The sequence below is a fragment of the Lobosporangium transversale genome (genome assembly GCF_002105155.1).
Source record: "Lobosporangium transversale strain NRRL 3116 chromosome Unknown BCR41scaffold_35, whole genome shotgun sequence".
Lineage (NCBI taxonomy): Eukaryota > Fungi > Mortierellomycota > Mortierellomycetes > Mortierellales > Mortierellaceae > Lobosporangium > Lobosporangium transversale.
In genome coordinates, this window is record NW_019029013.1 from 134,098 (window position 1) to 146,584 (window position 12,487).

General features: G+C 42.4%; 2 protein-coding genes across 2 annotated transcripts; one reads left to right on the top strand and one right to left on the bottom strand.

Moving 5' to 3' along the window:
• Positions 1–2,505: 2,505 nt before the first annotated feature.
• Positions 2,506–9,213, top strand: BCR41DRAFT_424248 (hypothetical protein). The gene is made up of 5 exons (XM_022030395.1): positions 2,506–2,590; positions 2,691–3,792; positions 3,927–4,472; positions 4,566–7,555; positions 7,664–9,213. The coding sequence occupies exons 2-5, from the start codon at positions 2,826–2,828 to the stop codon at positions 9,152–9,154; spliced, it is 5,994 nt and encodes a 1,997-aa protein (XP_021878674.1). The 5' UTR covers positions 2,506–2,590; positions 2,691–2,825; the 3' UTR covers positions 9,155–9,213.
• Positions 9,214–10,306: 1,093 nt separating this feature from the next.
• On the bottom strand, positions 10,307–12,144 carry BCR41DRAFT_358798 (hypothetical protein). Its single transcript, XM_022025112.1, has 3 exons — positions 12,093–12,144; positions 11,354–11,579; positions 10,307–10,843 (listed from the first exon to the last, which is right to left on the bottom strand). Exons 1-3 carry the CDS (start codon positions 12,134–12,136, stop codon positions 10,397–10,399), a joined length of 717 nt encoding a protein of 238 aa, XP_021878675.1. The 5' UTR covers positions 12,137–12,144; the 3' UTR covers positions 10,307–10,396.
• Positions 12,145–12,487: the final 343 nt, after the last annotated feature.

Below are 12,487 nucleotides of genomic sequence, written 5' to 3' on the forward strand. Positions count from 1 at the left end.
ATCCATGCGGTGGTTTTTTGCGCGTGGCGCTTAAAACCCCATCTGTACTGTCTTGGGCATTTGTATCCTTTGAAAATATTGAGATGCTTTTGTGTTTTCCCCAAAAGCATTGAGGCCACAACTGGTACTTGATGCTCGCAAAATTGTCGTCGTCAATAAATGACTACACGGGATCGCTTTCTATGCAAACATCCATGTTTTGGAGCATATTTTTCATGAAACCCACCTGGCATAAACGGATTGTTGTATGACCAATAAAAGCAAACTGAGAGATTGACATGTGCTAATTTCTACAATCTGAAAAAAAAGGCAGCTTGGATACAACCTGCCGCAGTACAACACCCAATGTAATATGTCCCTTTCCTCAATAGACGAGAAGAGAGAAAATAAATGGCGAGAATAAAGAAACAAGCTTGACTGACAGATGTGCTTCGTTACTATGGATCAAAAGCTACTTGAGCTTAATGTCTGTAGATTGGTTGTTGTGAAGTCTGATAAACATCTTGAGGATAGGATAGTATTCTCATCTTCACCCGTGAGACTATTTCCCTTGTTGCTCTTCTTTTTTCCTCTTCTTTATTGTAAGGGGATGAATGATATCATCGTTATTCACTATCAACCTCTTCAAGCCTTTTTCCTTATGCTTGGCAAAGGCATCAAGGCATATAAGCCTTCTTTTGCCACCATTCGTAAATTTTTGTTTGGCTTTTGAACGTACAAAAAGCAAAGAACTTGGTATATTCATTATTCAGTCAAATTCTTTCTTGTCGTATAATGGCTTTCACTTACTTTTGTTCTCCTGATCACTGATCTTTTTTCTTTTATTTTTCCTTCGCGAGTGCTTTCGAAAACGAATATAAAAGGGTCAATCTCAATTTTCCTTTTTTCTCTTTTTTTTTTTATCCTCGGCCTCCTTGGCCTTCTCGATCAAGCTAGAATGGTAAGCAATACTCCTCAAACATCCACACCTACTGAAGTGTTCAGCCCTCTCATCCCATGCTACATTGTTCTTATTCTAACTTTATCTTTTCCTGCCTGTCTCTCTCCTTCCATGTCATCTTTAGGCCACAAACGATATGAATTCCCTCCTAAACCAACTGGAGCCTGGTAGTTCGAGCCAGTTCCACGATCAACTGGTGTCTCCATAAACAAAATGGCGCCAGCCCGCCTTGCTCCGTCCTCCTCGCCGAAGCGGCCAGAGCATCTCGTCCAAACAGCCAAGCCGCTTCCTCACTCAGACGACCAGGCCAAAGCCTCTCACTCAGCCAGCTAGGCTGCCTTCTCGTCCAAACAGCCGGGCTATGTCGTCTCTGCCTCGCTCAAGCAGCTTGATCACCTTCTCGGGCAAACTCAAAGCCATGGCGACCAGCTCCGGACGTCCCCTATCTAAAGAGCAAAACCAACAGAAAACTGAATGATTCCAACGTCAAAACAAACATTTAAAAAAAAAATCAGAAAAAAAGTCAAAGAAAAAAAAGCATATTAAAAGAAAAGAACTTATAAAAAAAAAAAAACAAAAAAAAAAACTTATTAAAAAAAAAAAAAAGAAAAAAGCAAAGAAAAGAACTTATAAAAAACAAAAAAACAAAAAAAAAAAAAATCTAACACTTCAAATTCTAATATAGCAACAACGTATATCCAAGGTAGGTCCGGACGGGCATGAACCTGAGCTGACTCTCAAATGAGCCATGCGGTGGTGGAGCCCCTTCGGCTGGATTAATGGGTTAATGGGTTAATGGGTTAATGGGTTAATGGGTTAATGGTGTGTGCGCGGGCGTTTGCAAGGCCATGGGGCCTGACCAATGGAGCACGATTTGCCAGACCACCTCCACGTGGTGTGCTCCGGACAACATCTTGGTAGAGTGTTTTTTGATGATAAAAAAAAAGACATCCCAAGGTGGCTAAGAGTCTGGCCTTTTGTAGCTCGGGATATAGCCAGATAAGCTAGATAGCCAGCTAACTAAATAAAAATAAAAAATAAAAAGTAATAAAATTAAAGTAAAATAAAAAGACAGGTTGGTTTAGTGGCGCCTCTGCAAATGTACCCTCCGGCAAGTGCAGGATTGAAGGCATGTCATTGAGTGGTACAGTTTAGGGGTTGTTCCTCTGCGGCTTGAACGATTTTGACATAAAAAAGAGGCTGTTCTTTTGCAGCGTGTGCAGTTTTGAAAAATGTCAGTAACTATTTACTCTTATGGAGCTATAAAGGGATGCTGAAGACTTGACAATCCCAGCTTAAACATTACAATATTACACAGATAATGCTGGTTAGCTGATATTGAATGGATGCAAAAAAAGGAAAAAATTAAGTGTGTTCGTTTATTAAAATTGATTAAATTGAATTAGAAAAAAGTTTACGAAACCAGACGATCGGACATGATTGGCTAGAATCTGTCGCGCTTTTGTGATAAGGTTATGTGACTGTGTATTATCGGTTTGTTGATTTTTTTTTTTTTTTTTTTTTTTTTTTCAAGGTTCCTTTTTTCGTTCATGCATGCATTTTTTCATTTTTTCATTTTTTCATTTATTCACATTAATTGTTAATGTCACTGTGCGCGTCTCCTTGATACTATTTTCACTCTTATTTTAGGTAAAGACTTGTCATGTTCACAGTTGTATTCTTCTTGTTGATAGTTGTTTGCTCACACTTATTCTCTTCGCTCCTTATCGTCCTTTTCAACTTCTCACAGCGACAGTACCTTTTACTTATACTTTCCCTTTCACCAACCAACCGACCAACCATCAACAAAAACTTTATAGTGTAAAGAATAATACTACTTCACGTTGACTACATTCAATTGCATTTGGATAATCCTCTGAGAACTATGTCGGGTTCAGACTCTGGATCCTCCGATCTTTCAGAAGCCTCGTCCCTGTCGTCCGACAATTCCAGCGGATCTGAGGCTGACGTGCCGTGGGGTAAGAAGCCGCAGTCAGTCGCAACAGGGACACGGCCCTCACCATTAAACTATCATAAGCGGTCACAGCAGAACAAGAATCAATCACAAATCCCTTCATCTTCATTATCACCACGACTACCACTGCCACGTTCAATTACTCGTCCAACAGCACACGATACCTATGCCTCTCTTCCTTCTTCCTCTTCACCCTTTGGTACATCTGAGTCTGAAAATGCTTCGGATTCGGATGAAGATTCGACAGACCAAGATCAGGCTGCTGTGCACATACAAAAGAAGGGAGCTAAAGGAACAGGGACTGCAGCCATGGATGCCAAGGCTCCTATCTCTCTCTCGGCCTCACAACCAGTCTACTCAAAAGAGATCATGGAGGGGACTATCCTACTTTCGCCCACGAACACAAAGCATAGCAACCATTATTCCAGTAGCTTGGCCTCTAGCCGAGAGAGAGGACGTGGTCGAGGAAGAGCTCCATTGACTGGCCATGGAGCTCGCAAATACGACCCAGCAGGTGCCACTGTCATTGACTTTGACGATCCTTCATCAGTATCACTCAGTGACGGAGCCAGTGCTGTTACACATACCCACGCCCAAACTCTAGCCACAACATCACCTTTAGCAAATAATACTATTACATCTACATCTTCTATGAGCAATATCCCTTCTAATGACCCTGCTGTACGCAAGAAGAAGTCGAAAGACACCACTGCTGCAGATCGTTCCAAATCAAAAACCTCGATGACTACTAATGGAACCAAGAAGTCTGGTCGCCGGAAAGTAGGCAGGCCAAAGACAGTGTCTAAAGACGTTTACTGTATATGTCGGGAGCCTTATGATGGTGTTGAGTTCATGGTCGCCTGCGATCGTTGTGAAGGTGAATATAGAAAAAAAAACGCTTTTGAGAAGGAAACAGAGCACTGATCTGATCGGATACATAAGCACTAGCCTTTTTAATCTTCGCATTATTACTAAAACTGATTCTCGTTTTATTGTCCATTTTGCATTTAGAGTGGTTCCATGGCCGGTGTATCGGAATGAGGCCTCAGGACGTGAAAAAGAGCACTCATTATTATTGCGATACTTGTCAGCGCATACGGAGAATGTTTGGAGTCACAAATGTAACTGGAGAGCCCGCGAAAAGTACAAAAAGCAAAACAGCATCCAAAAAGGACACTGAAAAAGAAAAGCGTTCTAGGAAGCAGGATGTTTACGAAACCTCATCAGCCTCAAATATACATCATCAGACATTGTCACCATTGAAGATTAAGACGAAATCAACCTCTAATGTTATCTCATCGCAAAATACAACTATGACAAATAATAGCGCCCAAGCAATCAACAAGAGTGCTATGACCTTACCTTTTCAGCAGCAGGCGCCTCAAGGTTTAACCTATGCTAGATCTCTGCCCTCAAATACGAATTATTTTCATTCTCCTAAAGGGCCAAACCAAAGGCCTAATGTAGTACAGCAGAATACTCATATGACGCATTATAATACCCTCACTGTGAGACTATCCCATACCCAGCCTTCTTATAACACTATTAATTCCCTTGGTATGTCGGAGGCTTTATACATGTTAGTATATGATATTAAAGAGAAGAGTTATATAATGAAATTAACAAAAAGTGGGATACATTTTTTTATAGAACGAATCTCGCAAGATGATGAAGATGAGGACGTATGTCCAGTCTGCGATTTTGAATGTACATGCAACAACGGCAACAGTGGACCAGTTGACAGGACACTACTGGCTCCTTCTCTCCCACGACCACCGCCAGAGCCAGCACTGGTATCAACAACAATGATGGAAGGCCCTCATTCTGTCACTGCAATTAAAGTCCCTTTTCAACCAAATATTGTATTGAGAACAGGTTCATCAACTCATGCACAGTCAGATCATCTCAATGAAGAGCATCGTTCTTCGTTTATGAACGCTGAGAAACGTCCTGTTATCAAGATGGGAAACCAGCATCCTGATGTTGATATTGATATTGATGTCGATGTCACATCAGACGAAGAATCTTTCCGTACCTCTGCCAAAAACCCGATGTCGGCTACTAGCATCCCTCCCTTCGCCAAGAGGCGTTTGTCGGTCACGCGACGTGGGGGTAAAGGCGTTGGAAAGTCCTCCTATCCGATGCATGCAGCCAGAGATCAATATACTTCTCATAATAGGCGCGGCAAAGGTTTGAAAGGCGGGAAAAGCGCAGATGTCATGCACCTTTACTACCAGACGATGTCAGGTTCGGACTCTGACATCTCGGGTGAATACAATGAAGCTGAGGATAGCAAGCACTTCCATGTACCTACAGATCGGAACATTATTCGAGTGCGTGCACGATACGAGAGCGACGATGATGATAGCGTAGATCAAGGAGAAGAAGACGAAGAGAGTATGGATGAGGTTCTATCATTAAGCTCAGTTAATTCATTGACTGATTTTGATGAGAATGATGCTACCCAGGCCGTTATTGTGCCGAAAAAGATGGCAGGCAGGTTCATAGAAGGACAAGCCAGCAGAATGTCATTTCCGCAACCTGCGTATTCTAAAATGGATACGGATGAAGGCCATACATCGGGCACAAGCGAGCGGACGGTTATGGTCAGTAAGCGTGGCCCAGGCAGACCCAGGAAAAGGAAGAACAAGGATCCGCTTATTGTCAGCCGAGAGGATGAAATGACGCTCTATACTCCAGCTGTTGCTTCACGGAAACCAAAGATAGGCTCGAACAAGCCAACCCGCGCTTCAAACAAATATATGGCTCGAACTGATCAGACGTCATCTGTTTCACATGACCCCAATGTAAACCAGGATGGGGTAGTGCTGGATGCTCTTGAAAATGATAATGCAGGTGATGAGCAACAGATACCTACTACTGCTGCTACTGCAGTTCGGAGTGAGGCTCTTTCGGAATCGTTCAGTGAGAGTGATCTATTCGGAGACAGTGACCTGAGTGATGAGTTAAGTGGAGATTTAAGCGATATCATGAGCGATGATTTTGACGACTTGTCGGAGGATGGTCTTGATTTTAATAGTAGCGATGAGGACGATGACGCAAGTAGTACTAGTAGTCCTCGTGAATTCAACTATTCGGACATGGAAGAGCAAGATGAGTCTTTAGTCGATTCAGATTCATCCATCAACTCTGTGGTCACAGATAGCTCAGACTCTTCAGATGTTAGCACGGATTCTGAGAACGTTGGGGACACCTCTGACTCCGAGGACGAAGTAATTGAGTTTGACCAGAATGGTTCACAAGAGCCAATTGATGAGGAAGAATTGATGCTTTTGGCGGAGCAGGAGCGTATTTATCTTGCCAAGGCGTATGGTCTGCTCGATATCTTAAGTGATGAAGACTCAGATCCCGACCGAAACCCATTCGAAAGTTCCGAGGATGATAATAACGAGGATGATGAGCGTGACTTTATTGATGAAGATGAGTATTACTCAGATGATTATGAGGAGGACGATTACTATGAAGAAGACGAATACAATGAAATCGACGAGCAGGAGATCCTTGCACGCTTAAAGGGCATTCAATCAGATATACAAACGCTTATGACGATCCCTGCAGAGCAGCAGGAGCAGCTGCTACTACTACAACACTATGGGGAGACCCATCGTCAGCAGCAGGAGCAGCTCCAACTGCAACAGCAAGGACTACCATCTCAATCACACCAGCAGGAAAAGGAGAAGGAGCAGGAGCAGGACCAACCGTACCAGCTGCAACAACAGAATCAGCTGCAAGCATCCACAATAGACCAGCCTAATATTGACACTCAGATTCCTGATTTATTGACAGGCGCCGAACTCCTCCCTACATTTGATATGTCGAGCGTACCAGATCTTGACGCTGTATCAGAACAGCTTGCAGCATCGCTGGCTAACAGCATTGCTATGAGCATGGCAGCCAAGAAGAATGGCTCATTATTTTCAGACCCAGTGCCAGATGATGGGGATGAGGATATGATAGCGCAAAGGACAACAGCGATAGTAACAGCAGATATGGAAAACACTCTTCCCGGTCCTAATGTGTCCCCAATTTCCGCATTCTCTCCAGAGTCTTCAGGCGATACAGCATGGGCCTCAGCTGCAACAACAGCTGTTGCTCCTTCCCTACCCTCGAGCCTTAGTCCCTCATCTTCCAGTCTTGCATCAATTCATACGATCGCCAACACTCCTACACCCGCAAGAATAACAACCACAGAAGCCACCCTATCTCCGCTACTACATACTGAGACCGAAACCCATAAAAATTCACATGTAGATTCATCCGTAGGTTCGTCGACAAGCACACTATCGCCATCAGCATTGTTTGACAGCAATTTTAAAGCTCAGGAACCTTTGTCGAATGTTAATGGACAGCCTATACAATCCGTGTTATCAGAGACCACTTATAGAGTGGTGACGGATCTCGAGCTTTCCATGCTAAACCACCAGTCCAAAGACCAAATCGGAAAAGGTTTTGAGAAGGATGCTCGGAAGGCATTGATCACACCTATTACCAAAAATGTACACGAAGAGGATGATTTTGGGCTTGTCAGAAGCGAAACCAATCCCTTGGACACAATGTCTGTAGATACCCCTAATAATGATCCCAGGAAGCGTAAGGATGATGGTGTGAAGATCAAGGAGGTATGTAATGTGTTTGCATCATTGAAGACAACTATTGGTCACATAAAAAAGGAAAAAGTTACTAATTGCATGTTGTCTGTTACTTTTTTTTTTGCAAACATTCCAAAGGAGACGCCATATCAAGCAAAGAGGAGGCGCCTGTCGACTATTAGCTCTAAAAGCAATTCAGCAATGGATGAAAAGGATTCAATTTCAATACCAGGAAGTGAGCTATCTCTTCATTCTAGTTCAATCAGCGTTTCATCACCATCCGAGTCCATACCAGTACCATCATTGCTCGAACCTCTACCCTCATTCGGTACTCATGCCTTTAATAATCATACAACACCCTCACTTATCGCGAGATCTATATCTGAGCTTGCTCCGGCGGTAGTGGCCATATCAACAGTGGCTTATGAATTTTCCAAGGCAGCCATGCCATTCATAGATCTATCTGATAAGATTCCCATGCCTTCGACTACGCTTCCGAAGCCTGGAGTAAACCCGAACCCCTATCAACAGCAACAGCAAGGATCCTCAGTTCGTACGCGCAAGTATAGCATCTCTAAGTCTAAGGAGGCAAAGCCATCAACTGTCGAAGTTATACCAATGGATGATCTACTGGATACTTCTGCATTGTATGATCGATCATCCTCTAGGTCTCCATCTCCAGAACATACGGGGGGAACTATGGATGAAAGTGGTGCTGATAAAGAGACTGAAAGAGAGAAGGCGTTACTCAAGGATCTGCACCGGTGGGAACGTGTACCTATTGGTATGTTCAGACGAAGTCGCTTGCCTAGTTTGCCTCATGTAGGATTGCAGCTACAGGGAGCTCTTAAGTCTGGAAACGCAACGACCATGCCAGCAACCTTGCTAGCTGATCATCAACAACATCAGCAACAACAGCAACAGTTCTATCAAGAACCGCATTGTCTTCAGAGAAGAGTAACTGGCGGTTTACGGAAGCATCGTTCTTCATCAGCTTCTTCAGATGTGACTCGATTCATGCAAAGTATGCAAACTATGCAAACTAAATCACGGATCCACAGGACCGTTGGATCTTCTTCTCCTTCGTCTTCCCTTGCACAGGTGGGCAGGATGGCGCAGGATTCACTTCGTGTCGGTGTTCGGAGGCGACGAGCAAGAAGCAGTCATGGCTCTGACCACATACCACGATCAAATCCTCATAGTCTAGGTGTAGACCACATTTCCAAATTAGCGGGGTCAAGGATGAATTTTGACTCACTCCATGGTGTTGTTGTGACTGCAGCTACAGGAAATGGTCCAAAAAATCGAAGAAGAGGAGCAGATACAGATGCAGATGCAGGCACAGGTGCAGGCGTAGATACAGATGCGTTGCAAAATCTGATGACAGATGTATCTCAGCCACCGTCGTCGGCGTGTCCGACGCCTATGCACTCGCCACTATTTAGTGCTGCGACTGCTAGTGAGAGAATTGATCATCACAGTTCGGGTGAACCTATAATAGCTAAAAATGGAGTTGTGGATGGTGGCGCGAGCGACGATGTGATTATATCTCATCTAGACTTGGATATTGAGAAGGAAATGAGTGGATTCCATGAGAGTCTTCGAGCACAACAACAGCAACAACAATAACAGCAGGGCAAGGCAGAGGATGCAAGTGGTTGTGGTGATAGATGAGAGGAGAAAACAAGGAGGAGTTTTTCTTTTTGTTGTTATCTTGTGTGATGTTTTTTTTTTTTTTTTTTTTTTTTTTTTCCTCTCTTTCTATTCATCGTAGTATATACGTTATTTTTGTTATTGGCTTCAATTGTACACCACTTGTTATATATGTAATCTAATGACTTCTATAGCATTTTTGTCTGCTTCACACAATCTGTATTATATTTTTTCTAGAAAAAAATGAGCATCATGAAATAAATAAAAAAATCCTATATATTCTATTCATGCTTTTTCTTTCTCTATTTGGGCGAAGCATCATTTGTTGGTGTCCAAATGGAGGAGTTGGCTGTATTGTGCCCGGCCTGTGTTTGTGTCTATGTCTGTGTCTGTGTCTGTGTTTGTGGTTTTTTTTTTTGTTGTTTAGAAAAATAGACAAGATTGCATGAACCTATGTCAACGCCATTGAGTAAATACCACAGCTATTATAGCATAGTTTTATGCTCCATTCAAAAAAGTATGTTCAGAAGAAGAGTAATAGTATATATTATATACCAATAACAAAAAAGCCATCTATTAATCTCGCTTGAAAATGCCGAAGGAAAGAAGGAAGGAATAGAGATTTAAAAAAAGGAGGTGCAAGATATGCGTTATTTTTTTTCTTCTCCTTTTCACATTCCTCTCTCCATCACTCCTCGAGGCTTGTGAAAATAACAACAATGATAATAAGTGAACCGAGAAAGGTTTTCAATAAAAGCGGGGGAAAAGTTGGATGCGGAACACATCCTATAATATTATATGCCTCAGAAAAGAACAGATAGCATGTCATCAAGGAGCTAGGGATAGCGATTATTGTTTTATTATTATTATTATTATTGGTAGCAGGAGCTATAGTAATAATAATAGTAGCTTGGAGAATACAGTGCTTCACCTAGTTGGGTGGTAAAGTAAAAAAGTAAGATGTGGGTATAGAGCGGGGTGTGGATAAAGTACAAACTACGAAGAACAATGAAGTATGCAGAAGTATACAATAATGTAGCAAAGGTAAATAAAAAAAAAAAAAAATAAGGTTCGAAAGGCAGAAAAATAGAAGGACTGAGGGACGCGTCCATGAAGAGAGAATAATGTGTTCGAGATCCTCCCTCTTCAATTTTTTTTTTCTCGTTCCAGTCAGCTTGGACAACTGGCATGGTGAAGATGACAGAGAGCGCTTTCTTTTTACCAGACGCGGTCTTCTGTTCCAAAGTAATCAGGGGCTTCATTGTCACCTCCAGCACCACGTCGAACACTGCCTTGGATAAGTTTGGTCTTAACAGTGGCTTGAATAGGGTTACGAAGATAACGAACCGTGGGAATATCTCTGAAATCCTGTGCAGTACGGACACCGCCACCATTGCCTCCATCACCGCCAGCCGTTGCGCCACTATCAGCTGTAGCGGGCTCCTCACCCTCAGAAGGAATCCCTTTCATGGGTGAGGCGCGGCCGGAGGGGTATAAACCCACGATGTTAAAGTTCATCTCGGATGCATCTATAGAGTATCGGCGCATCGACTTGAGCATGCGACGACGGTGAGCATTCTGTTCCAAACGACTGGTACTTTGGTTCTGGCTGTTGAGCATATCCGATAACAATGATCGGCGTGGCCCAGGAGCGCCTGGAGTAAGCTGCAAAAAAAAAAAAAAAAAAAAAAAAAAGTTGGATGGAATGTGGTTAGTTGGATCATGTAAGGAAAAAAAATCTTTAAGCTTATGCATGGAAAAACATAGAAGCGCATGCATGCATGTCATGTTGACAGATGGCATGCTTTTATGCATCAAAAAAGACAAGATCACACACACATTCATCCTCCATAAAGAAAAGAAAGAAAGGGATCAGGGGTGGGGAATATGAAAGAATAGAAAGTTCGTCTGCCTATTCTTCTTGGAGGCTGAATTGTAAATCAAATAACGCAAACGGCTGCCTGCACATATTTTGTTTGTTGTTTGTTTGTGTCGGTTACTGAATTTTCCAATATTGATGACAATAACAAATGACAATGAAAATGACGATATGTTTGAGCTCTTTTGCTTCATCACAATAGCAAATGAAAGAGTACATGACACATCGCATCATGTTGACAAAAAAGAGAGTCCGAAAAAAAATGAGTTGAAGGAATGATTGGAGTTTGCTGTTACCTTGATTTTTCCACCGAGAGAGCCAGCGCCAATGCTGTTTGCGTCATCGGCATTATCACCAGAACGTTGAGCCATGGAGCCGTTGCTTTCCATCCGAGGGGCTGGGGAGTCTCCATTGGTAGCAATGGTTGTGGTTGTCTCTTCCTCAATGGCTCCAACAGGGTATAGGGCAAGGTCATCATGAGAGGTGACGCAGCTGATTGAGCGACGATGGTAGCTTGTTGATCTGCAGAAATAGTCAATCATCCGCAGAAGCAAAGCATTTTATTTTATTCAAAAAATGGTCATGTTCGAACGAGGTATAGTAGAAGAAAAGGAAAGAGAAAGGTATAAATAGATACAAGATTGTAAAAAAGGGAAAGATGGTTGAGAATATATGATGATGAGAAACGGATAGAAGAAGGTGCGGATAGGCATTATTTAAATCAAACCATTGTTGTTGTGGACAAGGACCATTTGGGTATGCAACAGGGCATTGTAGTATGGAGATATAAGGGGCATAGTCCAAAAACATGAGATGTTGTCGGTCGAAGGACACATGGACACCAGAGAGAACCAAGGCATGACAAATAAATAATAAAAAAATAAGGGGTCGGTTAGTGTTGATGTAATATTCACATTTCTAGGGGAAAGAAAAAAGCAACGACCCCGTTCTGGACAGATATGCATGCAAGTAGGCGCGTGTGTAAAGAACCGCCACAAAGTTGTTAAAAATCCGACATAAATCAGAATAACATACCCATGACCAGATCGGTTGTTTCCTCGGGCGGAGTTGATAAACATGTTATTAATTATTAGTGAGAACTAGTGTAAAGATGGTGAAGGGAAAAAGTCCTTGGTATAGAGCGAAATTACAAGGATTTAGATGGAGGATAGGAAATAGAATGGTTGGATGGACTGTATTTAATGAGGAGGTAGATGAGTATGAGGAGGGCTGTTCTTTTGCCGTGTGGGCGTGCGGGGCAATTGATTTATACTGAAGCAATGAGATGTATTTAATACATATAAATTGCCTGTTGAGAGGAGTTGGAAGATCAAGGTTGGAAGAGGAAGAGGAAGAGAAGAGAAAGTAATAGAAAACACCAAGATATAGAAATCAGATTAATGAAGTATTATGAAAACGATGATTTTTTT

Excerpts from the sequence above, each read along its gene's own strand:
- BCR41DRAFT_424248 (XM_022030395.1), top strand. The coding sequence starts at position 2,826 with ATGTCGGGTTCAGACTCTGGATCCTCCGATCTTTCAGAAGCCTCGTCC. Across the intron at positions 3,793-3,926 it reads CGCCTGCGATCGTTGTGAAG|AGTGGTTCCATGGCCGGTGT; the intron begins GTGAATATAGAA and ends TTTTGCATTTAG. Across the intron at positions 7,556-7,663 it reads ATGGTGTGAAGATCAAGGAG|GAGACGCCATATCAAGCAAA; the intron begins GTATGTAATGTG and ends AACATTCCAAAG.
- BCR41DRAFT_358798 (XM_022025112.1), bottom strand. The coding sequence starts at position 12,136 with ATGTTTATCAACTCCGCCCGAGGAAACAACCGATCTGGTCATGG. Across the intron at positions 11,580-12,092 it reads AACAACCGATCTGGTCATGG|ATCAACAAGCTACCATCGTC; the intron begins GTATGTTATTCT and ends CTATTTCTGCAG. Across the intron at positions 10,844-11,353 it reads CTCTCGGTGGAAAAATCAAG|CTTACTCCAGGCGCTCCTGG; the intron begins GTAACAGCAAAC and ends TTTTTTTTGCAG.